The following is a 20125-nucleotide window of genomic DNA, read 5'->3' on the forward strand; positions in this document are numbered from 1 at the left end:
CTGACAAAACAAGCAGTCTCTCGGCTGAGATAGCTCCACTGTTAGCAATGCACATTTCAATTAAAGAACAGAAGATATCATTAGAAAATGAACAATATGCATAGTATCAATGCAATGGGACTTGCTGTTTTCAACAAGAATTCAAAAATATCATTTTTCACCATAAATGATTGTGGTTTTTAACAAGAAGAAAATATCACTTTTTACCAAAAATGACAAAATATTCACCAAAATTAGAGAATTGACGATATCATTACAAAATGAATAAATCTGAGAGAGGTCCACATGTAGTACCTATATATGTAATATCAAAGCAATTGGACTTGCGGTTTTTAACAAGAAGTCGAAAATATCACTTTTTACCAAAAATGACAAAAATATACACCAAAATTAGAGAATTAAAGATATCAACATGAAATGAACAAATCTGAGAGAGGTCCACATGTAGTACCTATATATATATTATCAAAGCAATTGAACTTGCGGTTTTTAACAAGAAGTTGAAAATATCACTTTTTACCAATAATGACAAAAATATTCATTAAAATTAGAGAACTAAAGATATCATTACAAAATGAACAAATCTGAGAGAGATCCACATGTAGTACCTATATATGTAATATCAAAGCAATTGGACTTGCGGTTTTTAACAAGAAGTCGAAAATATCACTTTTTACCAAAAATTACAAAAATATTCACCAAAATTAGAGAATTGAAGATATGATCATGAAATGAACAAATCTGAGAGAGGTCTACCCAAGGTACATATACACCAAGTATCAAAGCATTCAGGCTTGTAATTTTCAAGAAGAAGTCGAAAAAGTAAAACATTGACACGGACGACGACGGACAATCACTCATATGATAAGCTCCGCTCGACAAAGTCGACAGCGGAGCTAAAAAAACTGTGAAGCATGCGTTTTTAACTAACATTTATGGCCAAAAATTTTTTTTTTTGCATTATTTTTTGCCCTGTATTATGTAAACTACACATAGAATGTCAGATGACATAAACATTTGTCACAATATGCAACAAATAAGGTATCATGAGTTATGTGGGAATTAATATTCATAGACAGAAACAGTAAAACAACCAAAGTAACTGAGTGAGATACAAAAATAAACCCACACACAGAGAGACTGTGTACTACATAGTTGCCTTTTAAATACTGCATTACATTACTGTAAATGGTTGTCAGTATGATGAGGCTGTGGCTAGAGGGAAGTTGCCAGATGATTTTGCTTTTTTCTCTCTCCCCAGAGTGACTACTAAAATAACTTTCAGTTTACATGTATATAAAGACATATTAAGTTTATTTTATTTAAACTCATTACATTATCCAAAATAGCCTCTATCCACTACACAGGTTGTGTCGGGGACTGTAAACATATACTGGTATTGTTCATGGGTTAATTGTTTTTGCTAACATTTATGATTTAGTAATTTAATCAAACTAAATCAATTGACAGCAATTAAATTTTATTACAGTAGAATTATAAATGCAAATACCCAGAATTTGTTTAGTTTGCAATGAATTGTACTCCCGGGCAATCTGAGGATATTTGAGTGTATCACTGGGTCAGAGATGGTTGCATTTCCTTTGGCAGGACTAGATGACCTGTAACCCAGAGTGTTGAACAAAATTAACTAAATTATTGCTAAACCTCACTTTGTGCTGTTTGCCAGGACTTATGTTAGAATTCACCAGAAGCCTAATTTTCATAAAAATAAGTTGTATTTTATTGTGGATAGTGGCCATTTCGGCAATATTATAACGCTTTTATCAGGTTTCTTTGGCAGAGATATTATCCCATATCTCAAATTGCAGGCTGGTGACTTAGACGAAAAAATTATATATTGCAAATGATGAGGTACTATTTGTTGTTCTAGATTATTTCAAAAACTCAAACAAGCTCAAAAAACGCAAATTGTTTTAAGACAGCAATTTTTAATAAAAAATACTAAGATAAATTTCTCAAAATATGCCACTGCAATACACAACAGATTTTACATAATAAACCAATGAACATTGTCACGCGGTTTATGACTAACTTTCTATTATCCGGTCTTGAGTCAATGTAAAAGTATATGGGGCTGGCAGGAAAAAGAGTTAAAACATACATTTGACACAAGCCATGTATTTTTTTCAGTACATGTCCATGTCCATGAAACAAATTCACCACTGAAGAATTTTAAAATTACTTTTTAGGGAACTAATAACAGCAATTTTGATACAACATATTAAATTATTACATGCACTTTGTCAGTGATAAGATGTTGCATCCTAGCATTTAATGTCTTTAATGACATATGTTATTATGTTAATATATTCATGTGTCATCTACATGTAATTGTCCCAGTCACCCAAATCTAGTTGTGGACACTGACATATTGGCAAAATTTAAAAATCATCTCAAGATGTACATGTATTAGTAATAAATGTATTACATCATGAGAAATATGATATTTCTTATTTCCTGTTTTTAATTATCACATTTACTAAAAAAATCCAGAGAATGCCTAAACACACACTGGGAAATAAAGGCCACCAGGCATCAATAAAACAGAGCCAATCACAGACAAGTAAACACGTAGGACCCCATACATTGGCATCATGTCAAGTTTAAATGAAATCAATCAAAGCATGTCCTAAAATTCAGACAGGTACACAAATGATGAGGGCCTAATATTTGGACATTGTACGACAGACTATAAAAAACAATCAGACTTGGCACAAAACAATATATAAGTATTGTAGAAATTATATTTGTGTTTGCACACAGCTCATTAGCATGTACTAAATAGATCAAAAATCTCAGCCAGTGCAAAGAAAATGTGTGCGATTGCTTAGTGTTCTAAATAACGATAAGTACCTGGAGCCAGATGTGACTCGTTTTTAAGACACTGTCCAAAGAAGTGTGTGTGAACGCTTAGGTCAGCTGGGCACCCATTGTATTCAATGTCCATTTAAGATTTAATACTGGAAAACCATTCATTTTACTTATCGGCAAAATAAAAAACTGACACACAATTTATGTTATTATATTCATATCTATTCATTTCAGTATGCCATTTTCGACATAATCAATATTAGCACAATACGTGACATTATTCTCAAGAAAAAAATGGATTGACGATATGACTCTGTACTACTTTTCCCCTGAAATCTGCACTTTTAGAATTTGCATTGTTATAAAACCGTAGAACTAAAGCTGTATACCTTCCTGGTTACTGGATTAATCATACTGGGTAAAAGAACTGAAGATTTGTATATTCTTAACCAATTTAGATGTTCCTTTGCCAGTACTAACTGTTATTGGCTTCTGTACATGAATGTGCATAAACCCAATTGGGTTTAGCCGATGTACAAACATATAAGATCAGCTTACGTCTTGGTGTAGCCTGAACACCTTACTAATATTATTGTAGTTTTACAGCATCGTAAAAATCTTGAGTGTTATTTGTGTTTTCAAGTACTCGTACATAAACGATACTTGAGACGATGAGCATTGAGGTGAAGTTTATCATAATATAACACACTTGTGAGACAAACTTTGAGATAAGTCTGAAAATAGCAAACTGACTAGTGTTACATGTATGTAAATGCATGCATTGTACATGGTTGATAATAATATTGTATCTTTCCTAGCCTTGTTGATAAAAATATATTGTACAGTACAGTACAGTCTTGGAGTAGTATAAAATACACTATTTTCGCTTGGAATTAATTTTCACTGAAGGAATAATTCAGTGAAAATAAAATCCGGCGAATATACCTATTTTCCTATATTTTACATTCAAATCAGAGAAAATAAATTCCATATAAAACACCTAAAAAGTCTTTTCAGCGAAAATTAATTCCAGCTAAAATAAAGTATTTTACAGTAACTTAACCTTTTCACCACCAGTTCCCTCTTTTCATCACAAATTCACAAAATAGTCCCGTTTATACATGTAGTCTATACATTCCTTTTGAAGATTTGGACAAAATAGACAAATTGATTGAGTGCTTCATTTCCAGAAATATTGAAGAATATAAGAAAAATTACAGAAAAATGTTGGCAAGAAAGTCTGGTGGTGAAAAGGTTAACAAGCTGGCTGGCAGCTGGATTTGGCTTTTCATAGAAACTTTCAAAATTTTAAAGGAAATATCAGTGTTATAAATAACTTTATTTTTTTTTTTTATATATTTGACTCATATTTTGTCTGTTGGCTCCAAAATTGGGGTTCGTTTCCAAAAATATTGAAGAATGCAAGAAAAAAGTGTAGAATAATTTAGGCGAGACAGTCCGGTGGTGACATGGTTAAAGCTAGCTAAATAATTAATTTTTTATTACAGTTATAACTGAATAAATAAACTTTATTCGATTAGACTTTTGAATTGTAAAATACTGATAAATGATAAATTATTAACCAAACAGGCACTGAGTTTTGTACATGCAGAAGTACATGTACAGACCATGATAAGCACATCACAAAGAATGGATTACTCACAAAGCAGGCTTTCCTAATCAAAATATCGTTAATTTCTTCAGGGGCAAAGTCTGTCAGTCAAAATAAGTTGTCAGCCAGTGAGGTTTTCCCGCTATTGGATATTGGTTCCAAGAATACAAGGTCATAAGGTCAAATACATGACAGGTAATACACAGAAGCAATTACACGGGGAAACTATCTCTAAAATAAATTACACTTTCATTGGATTCATACATCTTTATATGTCAAAGCAATATACGAGTTCCTGGTTGCTATGTTACTAAGAACATGTCCACGACTGATATGTAGGAGATAATATTTGGTAGTTGTTGTAACTATTCAAAATAGTTTTTAAGAGATGGCGTTTTATCAATAGCGTAGAAGATATTTTTTAAACTTATATGAATATGACAAAGTAAGGATATGTACAACTATAAAATGGAATCACATGGGACCACCATATGAGAAGTGAGACTCGCGTCATGGGACTGTTTATTTCAATTTTGAAGACAAATTCATGGATTCCAAAATATCAAATTATATTTTGTTCTGCTACATGTACATGCATGTGTAAAAAAAACAAGCAGCCTATCGGCTGAGATAGCTCCGCTGTTAGCAATGCACATTTCAATTAAAGAACTGAAGACATCATTAGAAAATGAACAATATGAATAGTATCAAAGCAATCGGACTTACAGTTTTTAACAAGAAGTCGAAAATATCACTTTTTACCAAAAATTACAAAAATATTCACCAAAATAAATTAATTAGAGAATTGAAGATATCATCACAAAATGAACAAATCTGAGAGAGTTCCACATGTAGTACCTATATATGTAATATCAAAGCAATCCGACTTACAGTTTTCAACAAGAAGTCGAAAATATCACTTTTTACCAAAAATGGCAAAAATATTCACCAAAATTAGAGAACTGAAGATATCATCACAAAATGAACAAATCTGAGAAAGGTCTACATGTAGTATCTATATATGTAATATCAAAGCAATTGAACTATTGATTTTTAACAAGAAGTCGAAAATATCACTTTTTACCAAAAATTACAAAAATATTCACCAAAATTAGAGAATTGAAGATATCATCACAAAATGAACAAATCTGAGAAAGGTCCACGTGTAGTACCTATATATGTAATATCAAAGCAATCGGACTTGCGGTTTTTAACAAGAAGTCGAAAATATCACTTTTTACCAAAAAATGACAAAAATATTCACCAAAATTAGAGAATTGAAGATATCATCACGAAATGAACAAATCTGAGAGAGGTCCACATGTAGTACCTATATATGTGGCATCAAAGCAATTGGACTTGCGGTTTTTAACAAGAAGTCGAAAATATCACTTTTTACCAAAAATGATAAAAATATTCACCAAAATTAGAGAATTAAAGATATCATTACAAAATGAACAAATCTGAGAGGTCCACATGTAGTACCTATATATGTGGTATCAAAGCAATTGGACTTGCGGTTTTTAACAAGAAGTCGAAAATATCACTTTTTACCAAAAATGATAAAAATATTCACCAAAATTAGAGAATTGAAGATATCAACATGAAATGAACAAACCTAAGAGAGGTCTACCCAAGGTACATATACACCAAGTATCAAAGCATTCAGGCTTGTAGTTTTCAAGAAGAAGTCGAAAAAGTAAAACATTGACACGGACGACGACGACGGACAATCACTCATATGATAAGCTCCGCTCGACAAAGTCGACAGCGGAGCTAAAAAGCTTTTTATATTTCATGTCTGAAATACAAATACATGTTTGGTATAGAAAAAAAATTTGTTTAAAAATTCATATTTCTGATGGCATCCATCAAACCTCATTGCTAACGAGACAGACATTGTTACACGCATGGTAACCAAGCAACTTGACTATTTTGCATAATGGAATGCAGAAAAACAAGCCAGTTCCGACTTCTCTTGTTTGTTAGTTGGTTACATACACAAGTATAAAAGAAAGGTTGGCAGCTGAAAATGACAGATTACACGTACAACATGCAATATTTTACATGCTTTTAGCATTACATGTATGTCTACTATTATAATTGGTCTGAATGTATAACACTATTATTGCTCTATCAATAGCGCATACAGATATGTCTACAGTCCATATTCTCACTGATCCAATATACCATGCATGCAACTGTTGGTTTATCTTCATATAGTATATTTTGGGGAAGCAAACATCTTCACTGATTATGCCTTAATCTTACGGCATCATTTATTCATTGTTAGGAAATTTTAATTGCAAGATTTAGTGTTCGAATCACTGTTAAAATTATAATTATTTACCAGTATTATAATTTTTTTTATTATATAAAGTCAGTTTATTTTCTACTACCAGATTTAGTGACCTGACATGTTATCCTGATGGGCAGGGTGACCTTGTAAGTTTAGTATTAAGTATTATACTTAAAATTAATAAACAATATCTGTAATTACTATCAGGAAACACCAGATGGTATCCATGGAAACACAGTATTTTTTACCTTTTTATTTACGCTTGAACTTCATATTCTCAGGACATTCCAAGGCCAGAAATTCCTATTATGAGTCTAATTGAAGTGTCTGACTTTGTTGAAGGGCACTGAGCATTCAGATAGAGTATCTACGCTGTTGTATCAGTCCAGTATCTCATGGCAAATATCACCATGAACCATGATAATGTTATCACTACAAATTTGATCATTTTAAGAAAGTCACTTTGAGTTTTTGTCTTCAAGGACTGCGAACATCAATTTTCACATCAATAAATAAATACGAATATTTCTTTCTAGATTTTTTTTTTTAATTTGATCAACACCTGTAGCAAATATGAAATTACCGGGGGTAGGTCTAGTTCATCCAACGTAATCCAAAATATAATAATATAGTAATGCAACAAAATATCGGCAGTGAGAAGGTGGTGAGAAGGTAATAGAAGTGTGGTGATTCAACTTCTTGGAGGCAAACATGTCTGCTAATGCATAAAAATCTGTTCACGTAATCACTATTAGAATGACTGACAGCGGTTTACTCAATATGGATCTCTTTTTTTTTTCTGAGTGTCCACTGCAACAAAATTACGATTTTATCTGACTCGCAAATTTATGAAAATTTGTCTTGAACAGTTCAATCTGCTAATGTAAAGTCAAACCGATTTGATACAATCAGAAAGGTCAAATTAGATAAATAGCCAGTTTGGTTGCAATCTACGGTATGTACACTGACAGTCTAAATACAACATTTGTAAAAATAAAGCAACTTTAATCAGATTGATTTGGCAATAATAGATGCTACAGCTTCGAATAAAATGAGCTCTTCTATTAACTGGAAGCCCTCCATGATTAGCACAGACACTCTGTCACTCATCACAGACCACACATGCTTAATCCTGTAAGTTCACAATAATCAACATATACCAGAAACTAGTCTTGAAAACCATAGTAACATTATTTCCAACACACAAGCTAATTTTGGAATTACTAACTGTTGAATGAAGCCCATAAAAGATTGATAATTAGAAACTTTGAGGGGGGGGGGGGTCTGCATAGATAACATTTTAAAAATACATTCTACATCTGATAAGAATGACGTAGGAAAGCCAAAAAAAAAAATCTTCAAAAACATGATGCTGAAAAAAAAATCAAGCTCAAAATTAAGTTAAGCTTGAAAAGAATTAATTTGCAGTTTTTCTATTATGCTCCCTCTCAGCATTTCTAGTGGTCAACCCTTAAAGGGGAACCGCTCAATCCCATGGATTGCACCAAAGAATCATGGGACACTATTGTTTATGTTGTTTACAATGTTAAACTATCTTTTGTTATCCATTGTTATTTTAATCCAGAAAGTAAATTTGTTGTGAAATTAATCTTAACTGGAAGGTGCCCCTTTAAGCTAAGGGATTAAGCTATTCATTAAATATACCCTCTCAATTTCTAAACACCTTAGCTACATATTAGCTACAGAAAAGAATGGAAATATGTTTTTTTTTTTCAATAGCATCAATTATAGATTTTATAACAAAGCCTTCAGGAGGTTACAAGAAATTGACATTAATAATTTCAGGTTTTCTATAGAAATGGAACATTCCATTGCTAGCTATGCTACTCGGAGAATAGTCTGTAGTACAGTCTGATCAACTGCATTCAACTGCTGTAACATGGACGTCAATTTGAATATCGGAATTGGAGCCATCTAATAAATGCATACAAATATCTGACGCTTATTGAAGTTTGTTATTGCCAAAATTATCCATCTATGTCGAAAACCTGCGATTATGAATAATTGCTATTTATTCAATTTTGAGTATTATTAGTTTGAGAAAGCTGGGTTGTGACCTCATACATAAGTGAAAAGCATTTGTGTGTACATGGTACAGCTATTATCAAATGTTATTGCCAGCGTAACAGCTGTCAAATGTGTCAAAAACATGTCAACATTGAGTTTTCAAAACAGGGTAGATTACACACTGAAGCGTATTTATGATCAAGAAATTACATGAGTCTAGGTGGTTACGATGTTTGGTAGACCATCAATATTCGAGTAGCCATGCACATTATTGCGAATACACACATTTATTATACACAATATTTATTTTGTATTGGATGCTACAAGTTTAATTTGATATTAAAGAAGGAATTATTAATTCTTTATAAATAAATAATTAAAATTTAAAAACAAATATTTTTGTCCGATTTTTTTTATATGGCATTTGCGAGGGCTGACATATAGTGCATTTTGCCACATAAATCATACTCCATGTTTAGGACTTCTAGTAAATGAATCTCGGCCAGTGGATTTGATATTCCTACTGAGTATGTGGTGCACTCACCCATGGTAGGGGGTTGAGTTATTTTGGCCTTCAACACCAGGTAGAATTTGAACTCAGGTCTACTGATTACTAGTATGTATTTTTTATCCATTTTCAGCATGAACCCCTCTTTTATGAGGCCCCTTGGTAAGTCGCAACCCTGATAAGTCACAGTTTTTGCTTGGATTTCGACACCCGCAAGTTACCAAGGGGTTACTGTATTATGTTTTCTGAATTACCACACTTTTAGGCGCTTTTTAAAAAAACAGCATATTTGAGTCGGGTAATCTCCAGCCAAATATGATTATTTTCCCCAATGAGGTCGTATAAATGTATCCACTACCAAACACCCTCCCCTGCAGTTTATAATCTCTAAGTAGTCTTACTTGAATTCTTCATTGTGCGTTATATTTAATATCACATTCAATAATATTTGTTTGTTTACATTAGATGCAGCAACAAATTAGCGCACAACTGAAATAGAATTCTGTCACTGAATACAAACAATAATAAATTGTGCAATTTTGACTTTTTTCCAACTAAATTATGGTTAAAAACAGGCAAAGATGTAATAATATACTAATCATGAGAAGAATGTATAGAGAGTACTGTAAAATCTGTATTTGAAGCCGCGGCTACTATTAAAATGGTACAAAGCAACAAAGAAGATGCAGCTTCTATTAGAGCATCTACACATATGATAAATGATAAATTTTTGGTTCTCAATTGTTCAAAAAGAATGGGTGCGACTTCTATTAGGGATGCGGCTTCTAATACAGATTTTACGGTAATCATGCAGTATGGTATTGAAGTGAACTCTGCTATGTGTAGGTTAATACAATCACAACACTGTATTCATATATACGTTGAGATATCCTTGTAATAACCATCTAATATGTGACCAGAATATCAAGTTAAACTCAAAGTACAGTGAAAGACAATAACAGGTGCTAAAAACGATGCGATTCCTTGGGGAAAGTGGTCAATAAAAGTGATGACCTTCATGACATGCTGGCTAGCATACAAATATCTTTATTTTATCTATCCAAAAACAGGTGTAGGGTATTTCTGAGTATAGGAGAAAAACCTATTGAGCTTATTGTTCACAGAAATCACTACGAAACTATCTATTCTAGGAACAGAAAATAAAGCAAATACTTTCACTTTCAGAATACATAAAACATCTCCAGACTGCTGTCAACATGCGGCTAGATTTCACAAAACAATTTACAATAATACAAATTACACATGATTATGATTCAACATTATTAAATTTAGTAACTCTGACCTATGACCTTATACTGTACTTTTTATGCAAATTAGTAGATATGCCGCACATACTGTAAAACGATTTATTTTCACTGAAATTTAATTTCACTATTTTGATGTTTTGAGCAATCGCACAGAATTTTAATTTCACAGATATGAGAAACAATGAGTTCTATTGTTATTCTACATGTTCACATGGATTTAATTTTAGCAAATTTCACTTAATTAAAAATAATTTATGCGTTTACAGTAATAAAAATTTACGTTTGACTAATGACAGCAATTTTTGATATCAATTAAAATTAATGAATAACTCACCTTCAATTGGAGAGAACTCTTGTCTTATTGGTCTATTTTGGGGTAACTTTAGACTACAGCATTCAGCCCCAGAATATCCAACTGGTAGCTTAGCAACGGTGTACCAAGAACTCTCCTTGGTGACAAAACACTGGACCAGATTTACATCCTGGTATTCACCCAGTTCAGATAGTTTCTTACTGCCACCTACAATAAAGATATTTTCATCTAGACACGCAGTGCCGCACCAGACCATGGGCGAAGGAAGAACAGCCGACAGTTTATTCCACTGATCCGCATCCGGGCTATAGCATTCAATAGAGGATATCATATCAAACTCGTTATTTTTACCTCCGAGGACAAATATTTTACCTGATAGCCAACACATTTTATGTCCAGCTCGTTTTGTTGTCATGGGTTCCCTTTTCTCCCAGACACCAATGTTTGGATCATAGCAGCTAAGCGAGTCTGAGAACTCGCGGCAAAAATCAGAGTTCATCACGGTCATGAGAACAGCAACATCGCCCTCCACTTTTTGTAAATCAAATGAAGAGCAACCTCCACTCATGTACAGCTTGCCATCATGAACAATGCTTGAATGAAGCATTGACGGCTCTGACAGTTTCTCAACCAATTCCCATTTATCAGACTTTGGGTCGTAGCATTCCGCTGTGGGGCTGGCCAGAATCGTTTGTGGTTTGATGTTACTCTCGGCAATTTCTTCAATCGAAATTCTGTCATAAACAGGACTTGAATGATTCAGGCCACCCACAGCGTACAGTTTATCTCCTAAAGCGCTTAAAGTAAAGAAAGCCCTCTTCTCCAGCATTGGTTTAGACATGACCCATTTAGCAGATCTTGTATCGTAGCGATGAACACGTCGTGATATTTGTTGATTCACTGGATGATGTACATCATGATTGCTTCCACCCGCGACAAAAAGATAACCATTTAGAACTGCTACGGAATGGCTGTAAACAAATTCAGGTAGAGGGGATAGTTCAGTCCACTGTTGTTGACTGGGTTCCAGAAACATTGCACTTTTTACACGGAGTTGCATCATCCCGTTGTGTTGCTGAAGACCACCGACTGCCACTAAAACCTCAGTTTGGTCTTCATCTGGCAGGATTGCTAACTGCGGCGAGACTGGCTGGCGACGTGGTGCTGCATGGAAATTTAGCGCATGAAGAACGTAGTTGTAGCTGTCTATATCATTGACTAACCAACGAAGTGACTGTACGCACCGAACTAAATCAATAGCGGAGATCTGAGTCAGATCTATATAGCGTAACAGTTTGCTTACATTCTTAGATCGAGTATCAAGGTCTTTCTCGACCCAACGAACAACAATATTTAACAAATCATAGTTGGATGAAAACCTGTGCGCATCATAACTCTGCAGAAAGTTGGCTATCTCCTCCGGTGAGACGTCTTCAATGTGCAGCAAAGACGGGAAACTTGTATGTGAACCTGGAGCAGCCATGGCACTTCAAAAATGACGATGTCTGTATAAAGAAATGAAGATCATAAAATACCTGGTAAATACATGTATATAGTTCAGCCCAAGAACTGTATACATAGAAATCATAGCTCGTTCATTGGCAAACTACACAACATTTGTTCACACATAGTGAACGACTAAATAAGTTGCAATGTTGAAATTTCTTATCATTCCTTAAGCTATTATAAACATAACGACTGTTTATACTGGTATAAAATTAACTCAGAATGTGTGTCAAATATCATTTTCGGTGTTTCCTCTATTAGTAGTGAATGTGTGAACGTAAACGACAGAGGTGTGCTCTATGTCACAATCAACGAGCTCAGTGACCTCATGCCATGGCCATGGACATGTGTCCCGTTACCCTGGGCAGCAGATCCTCTGGCTACCATAAAACTCTGATTGACCAGGGATCAAATGTGGCCACAGTTTTCAACTGTGACCTGTCTGATAGTAATTTTGGCCCCAGGGAAGTAATAGAATGCTCCATTTTAACTTAGAATTATCAAGAACTCCACTTAGTGACGCCGCTGAATTGCAGTGCTCCCTCTTGCATTTTTTTCTCTAGAAAAAAACCTGACAATGACTGATATTTGAATGATTCAGTATACAATTAACGCTAAATTCACTTAGCTTGTACTTGTGCTTGTATTGGAGATGCCCTTTTAATAGAGTAAATACAGCAAATGTCCTACTTTAGCATATTAGCGATGCGATCATGTTAGTGCAAATCTAACATGTAATGTCAAGTTTTTACAACATGAAAAAACAGAAAAAAACATTATACTGAAATGTTGTAAAAAAACATTCAGTTTTCAAGGACATACTGTTTTCATCAGAATGTCGGTTTTGTTCCAAAACTGTTGCATGTGTATTATGTTTTTCGAGGCCATTTTGACCTATCATTATCCACAACACTGAAAAACTTAATTGAATAGAACAAACCCACACCTGGAATTGTAAGTCATTCATTATAAAATAGAAGAAGCAATGTGACACCATTCTGCAAAGCACAAAGTTTCAACCTACATACTTGTGTTTATTACTTGATGTAAATGTTAGTGTAAATGCAGGTATACATCATTACTTATCAAGGCCAAGCAGGTCACTGACCGAGTGAGTTGTTTCATTCCACATGTTCTGTCTACAATGTTAATTTCACAAAGGACAAATTAATGCGAATTTCAATAACTGATCATGATTGAGTTCATGTTACGAGTATGTCTTTGCATAAATTAAAAGAACCCCCACCCCATAGACTCTTAGACCAGCATGAAACATACAGTATTTTAATTTTTTAACCAAGTATTGGTTTTACCTTACTGAAATGCCATACTTTTAATTTCAATAACAAAAGTTATTGATATATCTATTGAAACAAAATAAATATGCAAATTAGTCACAATGTTTGGAAGATTAACAAGTCATTGTCAATGACACGTCCCCGTTCCGTTCATATTTGAGTGACATATACATTCAAAGCAGATCATGACCGAAATGCACCTGCATATGTACAACACATTGTACTAAATCTGAACAAAATCCATGCATGCATGACTGAGATCCGGTTCTGGAATTGTGAAAATACGTGATTTTAATGCATTTTCGGCCTTAAAATGGCCATCATTCAGCTATTGCTAAGCGGATCATGAAACAAATGCACATATCTATTTGTGACATGATGCACCATGTGTGTGTGAAGTTTGAACTTGATCAATCCAGACATGTCTTGGATACGGATCCAGAACTGAATTCTTTAAGAAAATGGCCGCCAGTCGGCCATTTCGAACTTGATCCAAAAAAAAAAATGACGTGCATCAAGGTCCTATTATGTTTAATGTAAGTACCGAATTTGAACAAAATCCGTCCATGCATAACTGAGATCCGGGTTCGGAATGGTGAAAATGTGCGATTTCAATGCATTTTCGGCCTTAAAGCGGCCGCCATTTGGCTATCGTTAATGGGATCATGAAACAAATGCACATACATATTTGTGACATGATGTACCTTGTGTGTGTGAAGTTTGAACTTGATCAATCCAGACATGTCTCGGATACGGATCCAGAACTGAATTCTTTAAAACAAAATGGCCGCCAGTCGGCCATTTCGAACTTGATCTGAAAAAAAAAATGACGTGCATCAAGGTCCTATTATGTTTAATGTATGTACCAAATTTGAATGAAATCCATCCATGCATAACTGAGATCTGGGTCCGGAATGGTGAAAATGTGCGATTTCAATGCATTTTCGGCCTTAAAGCGGCCGCCATTTGGCTATCGTTAATGGGATCATGAAACAAATGCACATACATATTTGTGACATGATGTACCTTGTGTGTGTGAAGTTTGAACTTGATCAATCCAGACATGTCTCGGATACGGATCCAGAACTGAATTCTTTAAAACAAAATGGCCGCCAGTCGGCCATTTCGAACTTGATCTGAAAAAAAAAATGACGTGCATCAAGGTCCTATTATGTTTAATGTATGTACCAAATTTGAATGAAATCCGTCCATGCATAACTGAGATCTGGGTCCGGAATGGTGAAAATGTGCGATTTCAATGCATTTTCGGCCTTAAAGCGGCCGCCATTTGGCTATCGTTAATGGGATCATGAAACAAATGCACATACATATTTGTGACATGATGTACCTTGTGTGTGTGAAGTTTGAACTTGATCAATCCAGACATGTCTCTGATACGGATCCAGAACTGAATTCTTTAAAACAAAATGGCCGCCAGTCGGCCATTTCGAACTTGATCCGAAAAAAAAAATGACGTGCATCAAGGTCCTATTATGTTTAATGTATGTACCAAATTTGAACGAAATCCGTCCATGCATAACTGAGATCCGGGTCCGGAATGGTGAAAATGTGCCATTTTGATGCATTTTCGGCCTTAAAATGGCCGCTATTCGGCTATCGTTAATCAGATCATGAAAAAAATGCATGTGCATATGTCCCATATAATGTGTGATGTATGAGTGAAGTTTGAACATAATCGGTCCATGCATGTTCGAGATACAGGTGATCACGGACGCACGGACGGACGCACACAGGGCAAAACATAAGTCCCCGTTTTCGGACTCCGTCCGAACGGGGACTAATTAAACTCATTGCCAACTGAAAGCCTCCATATATAGCTAATATAAATGATACATTGTATACTGTAAACGGGTTAATAATTTACTGGGTTTCAATTTTGCTTATTTCACTGACTGGAAAATGTTCTAAATTAAAACCCAGTGAATATGTAAAATTCAGTATAGAACACATTATCTAAATGATAAAACAGTGAATTTAAACCCCACTGAATATGCCTAAAATGGTAAATCAGCGAAATTTTAACCCTGTGAAAATTAGTCATTTCACAGTAACATTAGCTGGTGATGCATTAACACAGAAATCTTTAACCAGTCAACCTAACTTTTGCTCATTAAACAGTAATTTATGCATGAATCAGGTTAATTAATCAATGCTGTCATGATGTTGACTTGTGTGTGAAGGTGAATGCATGCTCAATATATTACAGAAATTTTTTTTTATATTATTTATTTACTTAATGCTACTTCCAGGGATCTCGCCATGCTGGTCGGCGGTGGTCGGCCCCGACCGGCACTCAAAATTAGCGACCACCACGGAAATGCTTCCGACCAGAACTATTGTCCGATTGTTATTATAATTATGTACCGATCGACACGCATCCTGCCAGTCGTGGATTATAATTTGTAAACAATAGACCTAGTCGCACGATACGTAGCGGCTAGTCAATTTTGTGAAATTAGCACCTCTTTGTAAGTAAATACTTTCTGCGATAGTGTCTCCGACTGTGTCAGTCTTTAGATTGAAAGGTAAAGTTCTTTCAAAATCAATTTCACCCCGATATAACATGGTCAAAGCGGAGTTAACGATCTGACAGTTTACGCTACTCAAGAAAAAAATCAACGTGTTTATTGCGTGATTTGGTAAAATACATTTGAACTGTTATCATCGCGATTCATGTAAAAACTCTTCTTTCAAGACCTATTTTACCTTTTAAAAATTGCTAATCACCTCTTTCGATCACCATCGTGCAGTTTTCAACTGAAATCGATGTCAGCACGTCGTGCGACATCGCTTTACTTCCGCAATATAATTTTTACGATCACTACCATTCGGAAAACTTCGGATTCTACTGGCATCACCATGCAGCATTCTGATTGGTTAATGGAATTATTGACCCATCGGGTCAAAGGACACGTGCCGATCAACTAATAAGTCACAAACATCATGGCGGGCTGTGTTTTTTACCGAAGCAATCGAGTGATCAAAAATATCCACTCCCGATAAAATTAAGTCAAATTTTACATTTATTTCTTATCAAAAAAACGAAGTAACATTTTTTGCTTGGCATCATGACTGAGTAAGAAGAATTATTGGTATAATCGGTGTATAACATCGCGAAGTAAGTTGTGTCACGTCCTAACGTTGAAAGTTCGGAAGTTTAATTTGTTCGTTCATTACTGTGAATATATACGTTTTAGAAATTGATGATACGTATAATAAATTAAACAATACGATTAATACAATACGATTTTTTGAAGGAGAATGTATTTGGAGTAAATAAGATCGTGAAAATATTCCTCGCTAAAACGTTTCAAATGCGTTTTATTTAACTTTTTACAATAGACTATAATATTGCAACAATAATTTATTTGTTTCTGTTTTTTAGTCTGCAGCATTTGCATTTCGAATATATTTAATTTTTAAATTCAAACTCTTCTAAATTGTGAAACATAATAAAAATATTTGCTGCGACCAAACTCATTAATATTCATTGCTAATTAATATTCATATAGCTCATTAATATTCATGACCGACCAGCACTGGCGTTGGGCTGGCGAGATCCCTGTACTTCATTAATAAAGCCATAAAAAATGACACTACTCCCATGGCGTAAATCATTTGTATTGTCCCTAATTTCCTGTAGTACCAAAAACATTGTTATGTTAACATGTTGTCTGAGCAGGGAATACCGCATAAAAATGATATTCTGTACATTGGGCTTCATTTATTATTAATCAACATAATTTCAATGATTCAAGGTACAAGGTACAATCACCTCTACAGGGTTCTCCCCACGCTGGACGGCGGTGGACGGCGCCGTCCGGCACTCAGAATTAGCGACCGGCACACATGGCTGCCGTCCGGCACTATTGTTTTTGTCCAGGACGCAACAAACGCTCTGAGAGACAAAAGAATGTTCGAGAGAGTGGATAATCAAAGCTTGGGTTGTGTCACCAATTAAAAAAAACAATAGGTGTGAAACTCAACTCAAAGAGTTGGCGACGTAAGACGCCCAGTGGCAATCGACACTAGTAAGTGTGGAACCTTATTTTAGCACGGCGGTAACGCATAGAAAAGTGGATTGCCGTACCCATATTTTTACTGCCAGGGTGACGTCAAATATATAAAATCGATATCGGTAAAACCATTCGTCAAAATATAAGGTCAATGGTTAAAACCAAGTTAACGCCATGACTTGTAGCGGCAACATCGTCACCGCCGAGCGGAACAAAGGCAGCCATGCATGATCGGTAAACGACCAGCACAGCCGACGTACCATCACAGACATTGTTGATCACCAAGAAGTCCAGACGAATGCTTGATTAAAGATGTGAATGTTTATATTTTGACGTATGTCACTATTTAAAGTTGAATTTTCTTTAAATCACGATTTAAAAACCCCGGTGAAACGGCCATGCTTTCAACTCGCATCATAAGTGGAGGAAATAAATTCACTTGTGTTCTTCTTGGATCAAACATTCTGATTGGTTGTTTTTCGCATCAATGCGTGGCTTTGTCCAATCAAAATCATCGTTACGTAGTATCAGGATGCACACAGTAAAATTAACTGTTTCCAGGTCATAGCTGTTTTCAACGAAGCAAATATCAACAAACTTTCGATTCGAATGAAAATTATTTTTTAAGTATGTATTTTTATACATAATGCTATTATTTTTGCTAGAAACTGTTAACTGCAGATCGAAAATCTTCTATTATGTAGATTTTATTACATTTGATCATCTTGCTTTTTGGCGCCGATGACGCACATTCATGCAAGTTTTTTAATGAACCGAACGTTTGTGCGACAACATAAATTTTATATTGCCACGTCCAAATGAACAAAAAATACAAACATAAAATTTCCAGCAGTAAAAAAATACAGAAAATAAGTTATAGTACTTTTTTGAAACATTATTTTATTTTGGCTGACTTCATAAAACATTAGTTTTAAAAAAAAAGAATTAACATCAACAAATAGTAATATGATTTCATATTGTAACTGTTGTAAATATTTTGTGCTTTCAATTAGTTATGCATCATGTCTTCAAAGATGATTTGTTTGTGTATTATTTATCCTGTGTTGTGTTGTGATGTTTCATACTGTATAATAAATATCAATACATATGACCTGTCTTCTTGCCAGTATGTGGCCATTTTGAATATTAATTTGTTCATGCATATTAATGAGTGAATATTCATACCGTCCAGCACTCTCTGTCTGCTGGGGAGAACCCTGCCTCTATATCATTCAAGGCATTTACTTCCTCTGTAATTACATGGATTATTAAATATATTAATAGTATTTATTTATCAAAGCAAGAAGTGTTTTGAATTAGCAAACCTGTGCACAATTTTTCAGGTCCCATATTGCATTTTACTTTCACTGTTATTTACTGAAATGATATGAAAATGACAAGTCTTGTACGAGTCTCAAACTACCACTTGAAATGAACTGCAAAAGGCACGAAAGGTGATCTCCCTGATGCAGACACGTGAAATTTTCCAACATCAGAAAGCCTTTTGTGTGCCACAAATACTGTTAAATGCTATAATTAAATGCACAAATAAATACCTGTCTTTAATACTAATATTATCAGATTAATGGTCAGTCACAATATTTTCTGATGCCCTGTCTGGTTAAAAAGGATCTCCAAAATCAAGATTTTCTAAATTGCTGAAAATACAATGTTAGTGCATGATCATGTTCATGTATGCACAAATTTTATTTTCAACGATATTCGCGCGACAGTCGCTTGGTTATATCAGCGAGAACCATTTTTGACATAACATTTTACTGTTTTTTGTATTTCATAATAATAACCTGCAAGTCGCTCATCGTTCCAGAAGAATTCCTATGTCACAGTTACGCAACATTACCTCAATGTTACTGGAAGCTCTTTTAAATGATTTTCGGATTAGCAGTTTTCAGTCCATGTAAATAGCTGAAACAACAAGCTATTCAACAAATTTGTTTTGAGAATTATTTTCCCACATAAAGTTGAATTCAAGATTTTCTGACATATGATTTGAAAACTGATTTTATGACAGTTAAAAGAAATAAAGGAATAAGGGAACATGGGTGCTCATGCCATTCTTACAGACTGACCAGAAAAGGAAGTCAGTGAAAAACAAAAGAATTTTTCGTTAGCGAGGGGGAAATTTGGTTAGTGTGGGGGAAAACAGAGGTGTTAATCCGAAAATTCATTGTCTTTTCCAGTTTGTGATTGGTCCTGGCAACGTTTGGGGGATCGTGACGTAGCTCCGACTGTGAGAATGGCCATGCTCCCCCTTACCCTGGGGAGCAGATCCTCTGGCAACCATAAAATTCTGATTGACTAAGGATCACATGTGGCCACAGTCTTCAACTGTGACCTGTCTGATAGTAATTTTGGGCCCAAGAAAGCCATAGAATGCTCCATTTTAACTGAGAATTATCAAAA

At 34.6% G+C, this 20125-nt stretch overlaps 1 protein-coding gene across 1 annotated transcript in view; it reads right to left on the reverse strand.

Annotated features, from left to right (window-relative positions):
* Positions 1-20125, reverse strand: part of LOC100371421 (uncharacterized) — a 43656-nt gene that overhangs the window by 22113 nt on the left and 1418 nt on the right. The window contains exon 2 of the mRNA XM_085491098.1: positions 10882-12365. Coding sequence (XP_085347224.1) covers positions 10882-12343 — 1462 coding nt within the window. The 5' untranslated portion in view covers positions 12344-12365. The remainder of the gene's footprint in view (positions 1-10881; positions 12366-20125) is intronic.

Source organism: Saccoglossus kowalevskii, chromosome 16 (genome assembly GCF_978046115.1).
Source record: "Saccoglossus kowalevskii chromosome 16, keSacKowa6.1, whole genome shotgun sequence".
NCBI classification, from domain to species: domain Eukaryota; kingdom Metazoa; phylum Hemichordata; class Enteropneusta; family Harrimaniidae; genus Saccoglossus; species Saccoglossus kowalevskii.